Raw genomic sequence first — 15,208 nt, 5'->3', positions numbered from 1 at the left:
TTCAAAAAGCAAACACGCATCAGCCAATCTACCCCTGCAGCAAATGGCTGCCGTAAGACGCTGACTGGATAAGCTTCGAATCTGTCAGGGCCAGGGCGAGGTGAGTTGGCAGCAAAAGCAAACATCAACAACACTACAGAAGGCACAGACAGAAGAATTCAACGTGGCTGTGGAGAAGGCAGAAAAGCAAACAAACAAACAAACATTAATAATACAAATTAGATCAGATCCTGGTCGGATCCATGGATGGGATGGGAATGAGAGGCTCTATGTATGTACCTATTGGTATACAGGATACTGGTAGGACTAGATTGGGAGTATAAGAACGATAGTACCTTACTGTATTATGTATTTTAATATTCAATACTGGTATGGTATGTTGTAAGGTTATGTAATGTATGCTTGTAGGTATGGCACTAAACTAGCGCCCGAAACTAAATTTGCTAGCCAGTGGAACCAAAGTGGATCGATCCGATTGAACCAAACCCAGTGCCGAAAGCCAAAATGATTGGCTGTGTTTGAGGAGCATCCATGTCTTTCAGCATTTTCAAACAAACTGATACCTAAAATAAGGCATAGACTGTGTATGTTTTGTAAGAATGAGCGAAAGCCACATCTTGGCAAAGGCCAGGCACTGTCGGCTTTCTTTTCCCCTCTTTTTGGCCTCTCACTGTGTTCGCTTCAGCCACAGCGCTACAGGGTCTTTTCCCCTTCTTTTTATTTCTCTGTCTTTGGGCTGGACTAGACTGACTGACTGACTGAGACAAAGAGTATCAGTCTGTGTGACAGTCCAGGCAGCAGAAATGGACACAGGCGCAGGTGCAAGACAGAACCACAACCGTCTTTTCTCCATCCTATAATATCCCATCCTCAGTTCAGGGTCCACCATTTCATCATCTCTACTGACCTAATCTTATCATCATCATAATCATTCATCTCCTTACGTTTTCATCTCCATCTCCATCAAATCTATTCAATGACAACTCACATCGACGAGGGCTTGAAAGCCCCGTCCCCCCATGGCTGGAAAGCATGGACTACAAAGAAGAAGATCATCGTCGTCGGTTCCATCCTCTTCGTCATCGTCGCCATCGCCATCGGTCTTGGAGTCGGACTGGGCGTGGGACTTGGAGGAGGTGAAGGTGAAGGCAGCGGAGAAGAAGGCAACGCACCGAAATGGAACGGCACGTACACAAGCGCGAAATGGCAGCCAGACGTCGGGACAAGCTGGCAGATTGAGCTCCTCTACACGTTAAACGACACCTCTGTCGACGCGGACGTCTACGACATCGACCTCTTCAACAACAACCAGTCCATGATTGCGAGTTTGCAAAGCGCCGGCCGGAAAGTCATCTGCTATTTCTCCGCGGGCAGCTATGAAGACTGGCGATCTGATAAAGACGAGTTCAAGTCGTCGGATTTAGGCTCGAAGCTGGATGGCTGGGAGGGGGAGAAATGGCTGGATACCAACTCTGCGAATGTGCGCAAGATCATGCAGGAGCGTCTTGATCTGGCGCGGAGTAAAGGCTGCGATGGCGTGGATCCGGATAATGTTGATGGATATGATAACAGCAACGGGTTGGGGTTGACGGAGGACGATGCGATTGATTATGTCAACTGGATGGCCAACGAGGCACACTCGCGCAACATGTCGATTGGACTCAAGAATGCTGGGTCAATCATCGACTCGGTGATTAAGAACATGCAGTGGAGTGTGAATGAACAGTGTGCGCAGTACGAGGAGTGCGATACCTACGCTGTCTTTACCGAGGCAGGCAAGCCGGTCTTCCACATTGAGTATCCCAAGGGCGATGATACAAACAATGAATTGTCCGTTACGACAGCACAGAAGAAGAGTGCGTGTGACTTTACCGGGTCTGGCAACTTTTCCACGGTGATCAAGAATATGAACTTGGATAATTGGATTGAGACATGTTGATAGAATGGGTATCTGATCTGTAGAATAAGTATCTAATGACTTGTACTATCTGAACGCCATGTTAGTTGATTATGATGATATCTGACTTAATTCCACTTCATATTCTTCGGGCATTGTAAGACTTTAGTCTCTTCTGCTCTGATACAAATCCAATCAACCATATTATCTCTCTTGGCATAATAGAACAGAACAGAGTCAAGACATATAATTAGATTCTGGATAAATGGAAGAAATCAATCCGGCCGAATCTCACTAATAGACACCCTCATAGGTACTTGCCTTGGTGATTGTGAGGCTGCCACGTCAAACGCCAAGAGTTCTGGCCACTGCGTATTTTGCAGCGGTAACAATGGTAACATACAATACAGATCGACAATACACAATGATCAACAGTTTATCATTTCCTAACTGAATTGACTGTCAGATTAGGTTGGATTAAGTTGACAACACTCTTTCATTACATTATATTACAGTCTATTCAATATTCAGTTGTCATAGAAATCATCCTAAATTACTAAGAGGTGATAGATTCCTCAAAAATAGGTATCTACCTAGTCGACAAAACTCCGAATATCCCGTAGACTGTAGACAGACAGGACTGGCTGAAAACTCTGCATCACAAACATCCACAATAGGCAATGATCAACCGGTTCGTTCCATCTTTTTCACCAACTCTTTAGCCTGGGCAGAAAGAATTAGCGTATCTACGGCTCTGGTACCCAGATGCCGATTGCCGATTTACCTACACACTGAAGCTGAAGCTGAACTAGATCATGATCATCTTCTGAATTACCCCCTTTGGAACCGGTGGTTCTCATCGTGTAAAACTAGGTGTAGATTAGGTTGAGTGGCGAAAAGGAGAAACCCTCGCGTGTTCCTGGACGAACCATGGATATCAGCGGAAGAGTGAATATTTCCTTGTCCCACATCGGAGATCATCTCTGGTTCTGGAAGTGAAGAAATAAATACCAAGTATGAAGTAAGGAGGTGAGGATATTTTCAATCTGTCTGTCTGTCGGATGACGAGAAAGAAAAAAACTCTGCCCTGCTATTCCCATTTGATACTATCTAGACGGTCTATCATATTTTTATTCTATTCAATTCGCTTGGTATTAATATATCCAGTCTACCATACTCGAGTCATATTCCTTGCATGGTGGAAGTGTAACAAATGCTGAATTGTCACTGTCACACATATCCCGTATTTGTATTGTACATTCGGAGATTTCATCGGAAATATCGCTTACACTCTAGGTATAAAATATTCCGATCACAATAACTTTACTACTCCTTCGTATACACCCACTAGGTACATACTGCATATTCGATGGGTCAAGATCGTAACTCGGAATCCCTAAACGAGTATCCCACCCTAGTATTCTGTATTCAATGCAATGCAACAATGACAAATCTTCAACATGACTACTATCTGGTCATTTCATGTAACCCTCCTACTACTGTACATATGTATGTCTTACTGTCTACAAAGTACATACATCACTTTTCTTATACTATATTTAGGTCGGTGAGGGACTTCTAGAAGTTTCAGACATACAGACTGGAATATGTCCTCTGGCTGCAAAGTCGGGATTTTCCCGAAACAAAGACACATCATAAAGATTCTACATGGATCAGATATGATGCTTTAGTGGGCTGTAGGTATTCTATTAGGTGTATTATGTATTGTATTGTATGTGAATTTATATATATTTATTACTGTATTTGTATCATACAGTAAGTGAATCCATACATCGTTAATCATATCATCATTTAGCCATCAATTTCACAAAATCAACCCATCCTCCCCCAAAACTGGCATAGTAATCATCACTCAAATGCGTAATAAACACTTCATCCGCCGCCTTCCGAGTCTGCTTCACCAGACTCTTCAGCTTCGAGCCTTGGATATTGCTCGGAACAGAGTGGATGACCGCACACAGTTCACCCCGGTTGCTGTCTGGAATCTGTTTGAACAACTTGACTCCCTGTCGCTCCTGGAATGTGTTGTAAGTTGCCTCGAAGACCACCGTCGAATCGGCTGTCGACAGGTAGCGAGAGTCAGGCACCGTCCCGGGATTATGAACAACCTGACAATATCATCAGCTTCAGGTTATAACAAGTCAAACATAGTAAGAAAGACCGATGGTCGACGGGGTAGTCCGAAGCAGAAAAATACTGGTACGGTAATACAAGACTTACAAAGTTGTCTGGACCAAGGCCGGTTGTGTTCTTCACCAACGTAGTAAGATCTTTCAAATATGCCAAGGCATTAGCATCGTATTGCTGCGGCGTCTCATCGAAAAAGATGCCCTGGACGGCGAGATCTGGGTTGGAGCTGTTGGTCGGCCATGCCGCATACGTCTCGATGTCCTTGCGCACCAGCGACATGTTGCGGGTCGCATATGTGGTCGCGACATATCCCAACAGACGCACATTGTCGTGAGATCCAAGTTTGGGAATCTCTCGGGTATAATTGGCATCAGGCAAGGCGTTAGGCCCCGGTCCGCTGCCAGGGTTGATCACGACGGTGAAGTTGAGGTTGGGGTGTGCAGAGACCCTGTGGCGTTCAGCAACATGTCAGGTATGATTTACTGCTGTCATTGTCTTCCGGGTGGCATGTTCCAGGAACAGACAGATAGGGTAGACTGGGGAAAAGGGGGTAAATGGAAAGGAAACACATACACCTCCTCCAGCGGATCCCAAGCCCCTGGGGCAGGATATACGTAAAGAGGGACGAAGACTTTAGACTTAGGCCCCATACTGTTTTTCTTGCGTAGGGTAATCACCACTGCCGGAGGTATAACGACGGCGCAAACTGCAATAAAACCAAGAATGGCTGCGATGATTCGAGAGCGTCTGGACTGGAGACACCCGCGGCGGCCGCTCACGTGTTTTTCAACCCCCATTCTGGCAGTTTTCAAAGATGCGGCAAAAAAGGGTATTAAACGAGAATTCAGAAGTGGATTTGTGCAAAAAAAAGGGCCCTGCCGGATGCCATGCTGGAGGGGTAAGAAATAAGCAGTCTGCCCTCTGAGATTAGCAGTCAAAGAGCGTCCGTACCCCCGAAATAGAGCGGGGCGGCCATGCAGGAAGAAGTCTCTGGTTACTCCATCCAACAGGTGGATGTCGAACAATTTCTTTTCTCTTTCCTCGCATCAAGCGCTGGTTCGGCCTGGTTCGTACCATAAAAAAGCCCATGCGGCCTGGTGGAGGCGTTCAATACTCCCCTTGGGGGGCAAATCTATGAGAACCAGTTCTTAGTCCGCTTTCCATGGAATAGCCTGACTTCGTCATTTGCTCTCTGGCTGTTGTTTTTTTCTTTTTTTTCTGATCGATTATTATTATTTTTTCCCTTGCCCTATTTTCTCACCCCTGGCGCTTTATCCTCCGGCCTCGCTCGTTTTGCTGCTGTTTATCCTCCGTTGTAAATAAACGAAGTCACGGTGTCTTCACCTGTCTTGGTCTGACACGGCGGCTAGATCAATGAAGCCGTGACAACACCTCGTTCGCTCTCAGTATATATAAGTTCCAGACGCCTTTCGTTAATCGTCTGGTTTAGTTTACCCACTCTTGGTCACATTCGTTAGCAAAGTTTCTCTCGTTCTGCCAGCTTGTGGTTTATCAAAGTCTTTCGTTAACTCTCTGCTTCGTATTGTTGCCTCAGTGTCGATTGCAATTCGCTGTTTGTTCTTCACAATGGAGAGCCCTCGACGATCCGATGCAAGCACCCCTGTGGACCCCTGTTCGCCGATCTGCGTGGACACGCCCGCGACGGAATCCTCGATTTTGTTTGATGGCAATCTCGAAGAATTGCTGCGCAACATCCCTCTCGACCAATACATTCTTGTGACTGGAGGCCTGGGGTTCATTGGAAGCCACACCACGTTGGAGCTCCTCAAAGCAAACTACAACGTGATCGTCATCGATGATCTTAGCAACTCCTTCCAGAATGTCTTTGACCGGATCAGTTTGCTAGCGTCAAATCACCATGAGCAGAAGGGAACGCAGATGCCCTCACTGCGTCTGCATGCCCATGACTATCGGGACACTTCTTCCCTCTGTGACCTTCTCGAAGAATACCAGCTTCCATCCCGATGGGGGTCACCGAAGTCCAAAATCGCCGGTGTCATTCATTTTGCGGCATACAAGGCCGTGGAAGAGAGCATCAGGAAACCGCTGAAGTACTATGCCAACAACGTGAGCGGGCTGATCGATTTTACCGCAACCCTTGGCGATTTTGGTATAAAGACTTTCATCTTCTCTTCGTCAGCCACTGTGTATGGGACACTGGCGAATTCGGGTCTTCCATTGAAAGAGGAGTTTTGTGTGCATAAGGAAGAGGTTTTCAAGGACCATGACGGGGCCCAGAGGACCGTCATGCCGGGGTGCACGGGAATCACAAACCCCTATGGACGCACCAAGTGGATCTGCGAGACGATATTGGCAGACTTGGCTGTATCTGATCCTGAATGGACCATTGTGGCTCTGCGATACTTTAACCCTATCGGGTGCGACTCGTCAGGGCTTCTTGGAGAAGACCCCAGGCAGATCCCCACCAACCTTCTCCCTGTTGTCGTCAAAGTCATGACTGGAGAATTTGAGCATCTGCAAATGTTCGGAACAGACTGGGACACTGAAGACGGCACAGCTGTCCGTGACTTCATCCATGTCACCGACCTTGCTCAAGGACACATCGCGGCCCTCAGTGCCGCCAACGACGGAAAATTGACCGAAAACTTCCGCACCTTCAACCTTGGAACTGGACGTGGTCATTCCGTGATGGAAGTTGTCAACGCCATGGAGAGCGTATCCTCCAAGAGCATCCCGCGAAAGGCTGCTGATCGTCGGGCGGGAGATGTTGGTTCCTGCGTGGCTGTGGCCACAAGGTCGCAGGACGAGCTCCAGTGGAAGACAGAGAAGACGCTGAAAGATGCTTGCGCCGATATCTGTAATTTTTTGAATGTCAGCGGCCTGTCTTCTTAGCAGTCTGATGTTCGTGTATTTAATTTCGGTTTATGTCCTGGATGGCGCTTGGTTGATTGTTTTGATCATGTTTTAGCACTTTCTTTCCTGTCTTGTCTTTATAATGTCTTTGGCTCTGCATTTGCATGATAGAAAAGTATGTCACTCCACAGCAGATTTGCATATGTTAGCATATGTTAGCATATGTTAGCATACTATTCCACCCTGATAAAAAATACTGCGAGCATTTCAAGATTGAATCTTGAATCGCATATCTTCCATGATTCATCTCGAGATCTCAAACGAGACCGGACTGAAACCTGATCAGATCATGCATGCACAATCCCGCAATTCTTTTGCATGGCATATCCGCTCTATTCGACCATAGACGGACGTGTTTAAACTGTGGATAGCATCTATCGTAGACGACAGTTGTGATGTTGCTGAAGTTGAGATGAAGTGGGGGAGGCAAGAAGGGGCCCTTCGCTTAGTCACGAGACCCTTATCTCCACAGCAGATCATCACCCGTTGTTGGCCAGATGGAGCCTGAATTGCTTCATGGCAGTTTAGAATAGTAGTAACCTAAGAGGACATGCGGAGAATTAATTTTATTATCAAAAGGAATTTCAAAGACACCTCATTCATTTCCACTCAATCAATTTGGTTTGCTGAGTTAGAAAGAGTACGGCTCTGCAATTTATCTAATCGAGCTATCATGGATGATACGAACAAGTCAATATTTGGTGCGAACGTGAAATTTTAGAGAATTTCTGTGTTAACCATGATCGCTCTAAATATATTGTACTATAGAAATCGAGTGAATACAGCATTTATGGAAGAATGCCCTTCCCAAAAGCAAATGCAGGTGAAGCGACGAGACTAGGAATTATAGATAGGAATACAGATTTAATGGAATGAAAATATAGGAACGAGCCACAATTTCCATATAATCTAACATGAAGTTGATTATCCTTGTATGTGAGTTGTGTGACGTAAAGAAAGTGATGGTTGGGGTGCGAGATGAAGCCGAGTACATTACCAAAATAGGAAACTCTCCAGCATACACACTCTATCCACTCGATCAGGAACACCTCCTGGGCTGTGGACGGTCATTATGCCAAACCCTCTGCCCATCGCTACTAGAAAATGTTCTTCTCTTCAACCTCTTCAAGACGTATCTTCCACGAAACACAAGTCACTTCCCAAAGTGGAAATATTCCAGGATTTCGCCCTCTACACTTGATGACCCTGGTCCTGAACAGACTGGATGGTCTGTAATCACGTGATCGCCTCCCACTGAAATGTTCGTACTTCAGCTGTTCATGGGCTTTTCCTATGAAATAGTAATATTCTTCTTGGTATGAAGCTGAATATATGTCCCAAAAACGAAATTTCCCTCATCCCCATCGCGTACACTCGATGAAGCTGTCCTGATAATTGTGTACGATGTGTCTCACGTGACGCTCACCTCCGGCTTGGCATCAAATTCATCCCGCAGTTTTCTGCGACACCAAGAAAGCTCCGTGTCGGACATCTCCTTCTCCCGTTCAGCATTGAATCTTCAGCAATTGTTCTGGGGAAGATTTACTGTTTTTATAGTTGCTTTAACAACCTTCATCTATCATCATGATTTGCCAACGTTGCCGCACCGGTATCCTCTCCCGACTACAACCGCAGCACACAGTAGCATGGTCTGCTACATCACCAGCGCGCCAGCTCCCATTTCAGCGCAGCCAATTCCGGAACTACAGCGATGGAAAGCCCACTGTTTCAGCTACACCACCCCCTCCTACTCCCCGTCAGCCCGTCGCAGGCGACATCTCAATTCCCTCGGCAATCTCGTCCGCTGCTCCTGGCGTCTCGCAGCCTTTGAGCACACCGGATGAAGTTCACGTCTCTGTCAACCCTGAAAAGCCTACAAAGTCTGCGGAACGTCCCCCCAGTAGCTGCCAGGCTGGCACCAAGATGGTGGGCCTTAACTACTTCAAGAACAAGGAAGATGTCTTCGCCCGTGAGGACTCGGAGTACCCAGACTGGTTATGGTCTTTGCTGGATGAGACGAAGGGTGCTAAGACTGAGAAGGGCGGTGTTGACCCGAACAGTATGCTACTACATTTACATCTTGGCTCCTTTGAGTTCATTTGCTAACCGGTTCGTGTCATAGCCCTGAACAAGAAGCAACGGAAGCGTTACGAAAAGAAGATGGCCGCCCGTGCCGCTACCCTGCCTCCTAAGATCCCCGTTCACCACCACGCCAACGATATCACACCTGCCTCATACAACCGCAGCGGAGAAGCGACCGACACCCTGGCCGAGGCCACCGATGGCCTCGAAAAGCGTGGCGACATCACCAAGAGTGCAAGAGAATCCAGGCGGAAGGCCATCAGAGAGGCCAACTTCTTGCGTGGACTGTAAATTTAGCATTTGCATTTGGGTTCAATCGTTTGGGCAATTTGGTTCCATTTGCATGGTGTTTTGCGGCATCCGATGTACAATTGAGTTGAGACTGGCCGGTAGAAAGAGGTCCTTTGAAGGACATCAAGATGTATTATTATGTCAACCATGTTCAAACTGTTTTATAATACAAGGCGCTGAATGGATTTATTGGAATATCTACCGAGATTCCACTGTTAATATTTTTAAGACAAGCAGGATCAGCTTCTCCCATTACCGGGGAACTTCCCACTTTTTCTCCTCTCCTTGACCTTCCACCCACGGCAAGCAAGCATCGTACAACGCCTTGAACTCACCACTCCCAACACTCATCAACGCCAAATGAAACTCTTTGTCCACCCTCTCACACCAAACCAAGAACGCCACGACAATAAAGTCCGCGTAACCGGGCTTCTCCCCTTCAAAAAACGGCCCCTTCTTCCCTAACCTCCCCCTCAACATCTGAGCCAATATATCCATCTCCCTCTTCGCCGCGTCAGTGATCGCCCGCACACTTGCCGCATCCCTAGGCCGCACCTCGGAAAGCGGCTGCCCGAATAACGCAGACCGAGTCTTGATGAAATACTCCCTCCCCCGCGGGTCTAGAATATCCACCACCCGAGGCTCGATGAGGACGAATCCCTTCGAAGCAACTTTACCCACGATCTTGCCCACGGCCAGAGTAAGCGCGAAACTGGCGTCCACGGACGGGAAAAGAGGCGGGGATGGGTAAACCTGGTCTATGTATGAGGCGATCGGGAGCGAGTCCATGATTGTCGCTGATTTCGGGGTTGATGGGATGTGGATGGCTGGGAGGGTGTAGGGAGTTCCTTCTGGGTGGGGTGGGACGGAGAGGTTCACGAGGACGGGGGCGATGTCCGGGTATGCGATGAAGCTTTGGGTGTAGGGAATGCGTTTGTAGTTGAGAACCAGGCGGGTTTTGAGGGTGTTGAAGGACCATGATTGCGATGGGCCTGGGGTGTCAGTGTCGTAGTCGTAGAGGGTAGATGATCAACTTACCTGGTAATGTGGACGCAATGTCGAAGAAGTGAATTGGTGGGATGTCTGCCATGGCTTTTTCTGCAGTATTTTGATGTTTTTGAAGAAGTCATCTCGCTCGTAAATCTTTTCAAGTGGTTCAGTGCAGTCGGAGGTCGATTACATCATTGTCGTTGAGGTTGATCTCGACAATGCGGAGAGACCTCCAACGTCATAGAATCACGAACCGTGGACAGCTTCTGTTGTTTATTCCGACAACTTTGGTTTATCTAAATGGACTGGTATTCTGTAACTTGAAGCATTTAAATTCTTATCTTCTTTTGTTGATCTTCTGAAGCTTGATATAAAGGAGCTATACCCCATAATGATAGAATTTGGTGGTGTTTTTCGAGGATGACTGTCCCATACAAAGATGAGAACACGCTGGTGTAAATAGGGATTAAACATACAAATAGTTACAGGTTTTATATCCTAGATCTGCCTTAAATTTGCTCATTATTTGATACTATGCTTGTTAACTGTGGATATATATCGTGCAGCATAATCTGAGGTCATCCCTAGCCCGATCTATATATTGTCGATCAGCAGTGGGTCTTGCAGATTTGTTCGCCTTACAACCTTCTCATACCATTTAAATCTCTCTTCTCAACATTCAGAATGTGAACCCAAACATTACCAGACCGACCTCGTAGATTAATTTATTGGCATCGCCTGTGATTGAATGAATGTGAGCCGTGCTCCACTGGGCTGCTGGTGATCTGTTACGTGGACACTAAGCAGTGATCTTCGAGTCCCACCAGACCTGAACTTCATCTTTTCAGCTCAACATCTCAACCTCTCTTGAACTTCACAGTCGAGACTATTCTTATCCCAAAACCATACTTGAAATATCTATATAAATCATTATGTTGGAAAAAGTCACCGATCTCGTTTATCGGACGGGTCATATCGCGCCCAACCCCTCCCCCGCTGACGATCAATCGGCCTTCAAATGTGCAGAGGGCGGATCGATCACCGAGTTCAGCCCCTCCATCACTTCTCACCTGAACCGCATCTACAAGCTCTTGATTGCGTCCAAGAAGGACTTTCTCCACGATATCCAGCATGAGTCGATCGACCAGAGCCCCTCCACTGACAGCGAAAAGGAGGAGAAGCCACAGCCAGACCACCTCGCTTCCTTGGAGGCCTTTCGTGCCTACATGGCCAGTCCGGCGTCATCTGCAATGAAACCAGCCAAACCGCTGGATTTATCTGCGCCTATCTCGGATTATTTCATCTCCTCGAGTCATAACACTTACTTAACGGGGAATCAGCTGTACAGCGATGCCGCTGCCAGCTCATATACCAATGTAGGTTTCCATCTGCTTTCAATTTGGACCTATAATCGATGAATGTTTGAATGGTTAGACCGCGCCATCTCTGTCGATGTGCAGTGGTGTGTGAATCTATCTACTAGCATCTGCAGTCGATTTGAAAATAGCCCCTTCGCTTAAGCACTATCGCTAATGTTTGATAGGCGCTTCTTAGCGGTTGCAGATGTGTCGAGATTGACGTATGGGATGGAACACACGACCCAGAAGACACATCAGATGATGATTCCAGCAGCGAATCCAGCTCCGACGAGGAGCAATCAACGTACAAAAAGGCCATGAAGGTGAAAAACAGCCTTGCGCGTTACAATTCCGTCTCGAAAATTGAAGGCAAAATCGGGGGCAAGGTGAACGGTTTGCTGGGTCGTAAGCAAACTAACACTGAGGCGCCTTCAGGTAGCAGTGATTCTACCGCTGCTACTGCAGCCACCACATCCCAAGATCCGGCCAGTCCGGAGCCCATGGTTCTCCATGGTCATACTCTGACCAAAGCGACGACCTTTCGTGATGTTTGTTCTGCCATCCGCGATAGCGCCTTTGTCGTGACTGATCTGCCCGTGATTATCAGTCTGGAGGTGCATGCAGGTCATGATCAACAGCAAATGATGGTGGACATCATGGAGGAGACCTGGAAGGGATACCTAGTAGAAATTCCAACAGAGACAGAACCTATGAAGATTCTTCCTTCTTTGGAGAAATTAAAGAGGAAAATCTTGATCAAGGCAAAATGGGCGCCGGCCAACCCTGCTGAACAGATCGGAGAAGATATCGAGAATTTCATTGAAGAGCGCCAGCCCATTGAACGACAGCAAAGCCAAAACCAAGAGGCTGGGGCGAACACTCTGACGAGCAAAACAGCTGTTGCACCTGCTGCGCCTGCTCCAACTGCTCCAGCTGCTAGATCTGCTGTGCCTGCTGCACCTGCCGCACCCCCGAAGAAGCCTTCCAAGACCTTACATGCCCTCAGTCGATTGGCCGTCTATACTAAAGGATTCCACTTTAGCCATTTTGAGCAGCCAGGTAAGACTAGCTTTGGTTTTTTATTATGCTATTACTTACTTTCCATCGCAGAGGCCAAGATGCCCGACCACGTGTTTTCTTTATCTGAAAATGCAGCCAAGAACGCCCACACGAAGGAGCGCGAGGCGCTGTTCAATCACAACCGAAACTTCTTCATGCGCGTCTACCCGGGTGGCCTGCGTGTGAACTCATCTAATCTCGACCCGACCTTCTTCTGGCGCACTGGTGCTCAGATCGTAGCACTCAACTGGCAGAGCCTGGACAAGGGCATGATGTTGAACCACGGCATGTTTGCGGGCGAGCAGGGCTGGGTTCTCAAGCCCCAAGGCTACAAGAGCACCGAGACAAAGCCAAATGCCCTCGTCGATCGAAAGTTGGATCTGACAATCGAGGTCCTCGCAGGCCAGGGCATATCCTTGCCCCCCGGGCACACAAAGGAGAAGAGCTTCCATCCATACGTGAGCTGCTCCTTGCACGTAGAGCAACCGGACGAAGATGCAACCATTCCCTCCGAGGACGACAGCACAGACGCTGAAAAGACTAGTTATAAGCGTACCATCAAATATTCCACAGGATCTAACCCCGACTTCCGTGAACAGAAGTTGCAGTTCCCGACTGTCTCCGGGATTGACGAGGAGTTGAGCTTTGTCCGGTTAGTATTTCTCATTTTCTTTGTCCTCTCTTGCTTTGTTTGTTCCCTCCTTCCACTCAACCATCCTCGTCATACCTCAAACCGGACCACAAAGAGATGGGTCAAACCAATTAGCGAGATCCCTGCATTCCGAATATCTCATACGTATCCCATAACCCACAACATGACACCTGCAACCCACCCAAGTCCCAACTCCCCGTTTTTCTTTCACCCTTCTTTTTCTTTCTTTTTCTCGGGCCATTTCCGTCAAGCTCCACTACCCAGCATATCAAATCAATCAATCCGTCAATCAATCAATCGATCAACCGGCTAACAGACACTAGATTCAAAGTCAAAGACGACGCAATCGGTAGAAACGCCACGGCCTCATGGGCCTGCATCAAACTCGATCGTCTGCAGGAGGGCTACCGTATTATCCACCTTTATGACCCTGTTGGCCAGAAATCCGGTGGCGCTCTGCTGGTAAGAATCGTCAAGGACATTCACTGATTCGTTGACTCGTTGATCCGTTGATCCTGCCCGCTTGCTTGCTGTAGCCTTGCTCGGACAGCTTGGTAGTTGGTACAATGTGCTACTACGCTACTGGTGGATGGGAGGGTACCAGTTACACTAAATATATTATGTGGAGCATATACTTGCATTGCATTTATTTTTTATTACTATTGCTTTTTTTTTTTTTTGGGTATATTTTGATCGAGCTTCACTTGGATCATTCGAGATTGTTTGAAAGCCTTGTTGCTATTGGGCCATCGTTTGTCTTGCAATATGCAACCGGCAGTGTCACCGGCTACACCGAAACAGCTGACGTATAAACTGACATACATGTAATCTGTACCCTGTATACGCGATAAATTTCGACAGAGGCAATCTTGATACATGAAGAATTGGTGGAACTCGTTCCCGTATACAGGTAGGTTATGACATTGCATCGACCCAGCCTGGTGGAAGTCAAGCTTTTCGACGCTTGTTATTAATAGCGCATGCACAAGGCCCCATAACCTACCATAGAATGAAGTCTCGGTTTGAAGCAGTTTTCGGGATAGTCTATTCATCTACCGAGCATTCATGACCAGTCAGAGCAACGCATAGACTCTATCTATAAACTCGATGTATGTTTAGATTCCTATAGGGGAAGTCATCTTCGCCACAGCTATCCACACTGGACTCTTCAAACTTAATTCCAACTCTCAGCATCCCAAAAGACACACGGAGTTTATGTCCGTAGTCCGCACTCGACGATGATTGATAAATCTATTCGGTCCTGCACATCCATGCATGGTTGGTTTCAGATCCGCCATTATTATGAGTTATGCATCTCCGTATTCAATTCGAGAATATGTGGCGTGCGTCAGAATGTATCTGTATTTGCTTTTTTCCCCATTCTCCTCCAAGGGTTGTCCATGTCGCCATGATGACACCTAAATTCCTTTTACAAGGGAACGGGCCGGTTCAGCGGGGCCGATTGACGGTATCGCATTGTTCAACTGCGGCTATTTTGGCTCGCAAGTTGACAAGAGGCAAAATCTGGACCCCAGCAGACCTGTCATATACCTATTTGAGACGACTATTGATGCTTGTTGAGAAAAGCAAATAGTGTCCAACACTTGTGCCGTGCTACACACAGGGGCCCAAAGACTGGAGACAACTAGGACCTTAGGAGCATTGATGCCTTGGTCTCGAATTCATCGTAACCAAGTGGTCCCCTACTCGGAACTCATGGAAAGCAGGACTAGGATTCTTTGAACCCACCAGTTTCCAAATCCATGCAGAGCTGGATGGACGCAGAAAAGCCGAAAAAAGACCCAGCGTTTCGGTCCGCCTTATTTGCCATAC

At 47.3% G+C, this 15,208-nt stretch overlaps 7 protein-coding genes across 7 annotated transcripts; 5 read left to right on the top strand and 2 right to left on the bottom strand.

The window, feature by feature from the left end:
- Nucleotides 1-695: 695 nt before the first annotated feature.
- Nucleotides 696-2,173, top strand: ASPWEDRAFT_41944 (endo alpha-1,4 polygalactosaminidase). Its single transcript, XM_040835684.1, has one exon. It carries the CDS (start codon nucleotides 977-979, stop codon nucleotides 1,937-1,939), a length of 963 nt encoding a protein of 320 aa, XP_040687717.1. The 5' UTR covers nucleotides 696-976; the 3' UTR covers nucleotides 1,940-2,173.
- Nucleotides 2,174-3,589: 1,416 nt separating this feature from the next.
- ASPWEDRAFT_41943 (spherulation-specific family 4 protein) lies at nucleotides 3,590-4,822 on the bottom strand. Its single transcript, XM_040835683.1, has 3 exons — nucleotides 4,622-4,822; nucleotides 4,139-4,496; nucleotides 3,590-4,026 (listed from the first exon to the last, which is right to left on the bottom strand). Exons 1-3 carry the CDS (start codon nucleotides 4,696-4,698, stop codon nucleotides 3,706-3,708), a joined length of 756 nt encoding a protein of 251 aa, XP_040687716.1. The 5' UTR covers nucleotides 4,699-4,822; the 3' UTR covers nucleotides 3,590-3,705.
- A 350-nt stretch (nucleotides 4,823-5,172) lies between these two features.
- ASPWEDRAFT_556501 (NAD-dependent epimerase/dehydratase family protein) lies at nucleotides 5,173-7,208 on the top strand. Its single transcript, XM_040838239.1, has 3 exons — nucleotides 5,173-5,363; nucleotides 5,419-5,521; nucleotides 5,604-7,208. Exon 3 carries the CDS (start codon nucleotides 5,636-5,638, stop codon nucleotides 6,920-6,922), a length of 1,287 nt encoding a protein of 428 aa, XP_040687715.1. The 5' UTR covers nucleotides 5,173-5,363; nucleotides 5,419-5,521; nucleotides 5,604-5,635; the 3' UTR covers nucleotides 6,923-7,208.
- A 1,319-nt stretch (nucleotides 7,209-8,527) lies between these two features.
- ASPWEDRAFT_173471 (mitochondrial 54S ribosomal protein mL54) lies at nucleotides 8,528-9,316 on the top strand (the record flags this gene model as incomplete). The annotated part of the gene is made up of 2 exons (XM_040831072.1): nucleotides 8,528-9,002; nucleotides 9,066-9,316. 2 exons carry the CDS (start codon nucleotides 8,528-8,530, stop codon nucleotides 9,314-9,316), a joined length of 726 nt encoding a protein of 241 aa, XP_040687714.1.
- ASPWEDRAFT_554583 (uncharacterized protein) lies at nucleotides 9,264-10,817 on the bottom strand. Its single transcript, XM_040838216.1, has 4 exons — nucleotides 10,783-10,817; nucleotides 10,355-10,730; nucleotides 9,573-10,308; nucleotides 9,264-9,514 (listed from the first exon to the last, which is right to left on the bottom strand). Exons 2-4 carry the CDS (start codon nucleotides 10,404-10,406, stop codon nucleotides 9,478-9,480), a joined length of 825 nt encoding a protein of 274 aa, XP_040687713.1. The 5' UTR covers nucleotides 10,407-10,730; nucleotides 10,783-10,817; the 3' UTR covers nucleotides 9,264-9,477.
- A 160-nt stretch (nucleotides 10,818-10,977) lies between these two features.
- On the top strand, nucleotides 10,978-11,853 carry ASPWEDRAFT_556293 (uncharacterized protein). Its single transcript, XM_040838238.1, has 2 exons — nucleotides 10,978-11,060; nucleotides 11,125-11,853. The coding sequence occupies exon 2, from the start codon at nucleotides 11,239-11,241 to the stop codon at nucleotides 11,722-11,724; it is 486 nt and encodes a 161-aa protein (XP_040687712.1). The 5' UTR covers nucleotides 10,978-11,060; nucleotides 11,125-11,238; the 3' UTR covers nucleotides 11,725-11,853.
- ASPWEDRAFT_554955 (uncharacterized protein) lies at nucleotides 11,831-13,861 on the top strand. The gene is made up of 2 exons (XM_040838221.1): nucleotides 11,831-12,723; nucleotides 12,775-13,861. Exons 1-2 carry the CDS (start codon nucleotides 11,982-11,984, stop codon nucleotides 13,686-13,688), a joined length of 1,656 nt encoding a protein of 551 aa, XP_040687711.1. The 5' UTR covers nucleotides 11,831-11,981; the 3' UTR covers nucleotides 13,689-13,861.
- The last annotated feature ends 1,347 nt before the right edge of the window (nucleotides 13,862-15,208 follow it).

This window comes from Aspergillus wentii (assembly GCF_001890725.1).
Source record: "Aspergillus wentii DTO 134E9 unplaced genomic scaffold ASPWEscaffold_5, whole genome shotgun sequence".
In the NCBI taxonomy this organism is placed as follows: Eukaryota; Fungi; Ascomycota; class Eurotiomycetes; order Eurotiales; family Aspergillaceae; genus Aspergillus; species Aspergillus wentii.
The sequence above is the reverse complement of the archived record's forward strand: the minus strand, read 5'-3'. Positions and strand labels throughout refer to the sequence as shown.

Coding starts and splice junctions, on each gene's coding strand:
- ASPWEDRAFT_41944 (XM_040835684.1), top strand. CDS start 977: ATGACAACTCACATCGACGAGGGCTTGAAAGCCCCGTCCCCCCATGGC.
- ASPWEDRAFT_41943 (XM_040835683.1), bottom strand. CDS start 4,698: ATGGGGCCTAAGTCTAAAGTCTTCGTCCCTCTTTACGTATATCCTGCC. Junction 4,497..4,621: donor TGGGATCCGCTGGAGGAGGT/GTATGTGTTTCC, acceptor TGAACGCCACAG/GGTCTCTGCACACCCCAACC. Junction 4,027..4,138: donor GCCTTGGTCCAGACAACTTT/GTAAGTCTTGTA, acceptor TGATATTGTCAG/GTTGTTCATAATCCCGGGAC.
- ASPWEDRAFT_556501 (XM_040838239.1), top strand. CDS start 5,636: ATGGAGAGCCCTCGACGATCCGATGCAAGCACCCCTGTGGACCCCTGT.
- ASPWEDRAFT_554583 (XM_040838216.1), bottom strand. CDS start 10,406: ATGGCAGACATCCCACCAATTCACTTCTTCGACATTGCGTCCACATTA. Junction 10,309..10,354: donor CATTGCGTCCACATTACCAG/GTAAGTTGATCA, acceptor CTGACACCCCAG/GCCCATCGCAATCATGGTCC. Junction 9,515..9,572: donor AAAAAGTGGGAAGTTCCCCG/GTAATGGGAGAA, acceptor GAATCTCGGTAG/ATATTCCAATAAATCCATTC.
- ASPWEDRAFT_556293 (XM_040838238.1), top strand. CDS start 11,239: ATGTTGGAAAAAGTCACCGATCTCGTTTATCGGACGGGTCATATCGCG.
- ASPWEDRAFT_554955 (XM_040838221.1), top strand. CDS start 11,982: ATGAAGGTGAAAAACAGCCTTGCGCGTTACAATTCCGTCTCGAAAATT. Junction 12,724..12,774: donor TAGCCATTTTGAGCAGCCAG/GTAAGACTAGCT, acceptor TTTCCATCGCAG/AGGCCAAGATGCCCGACCAC.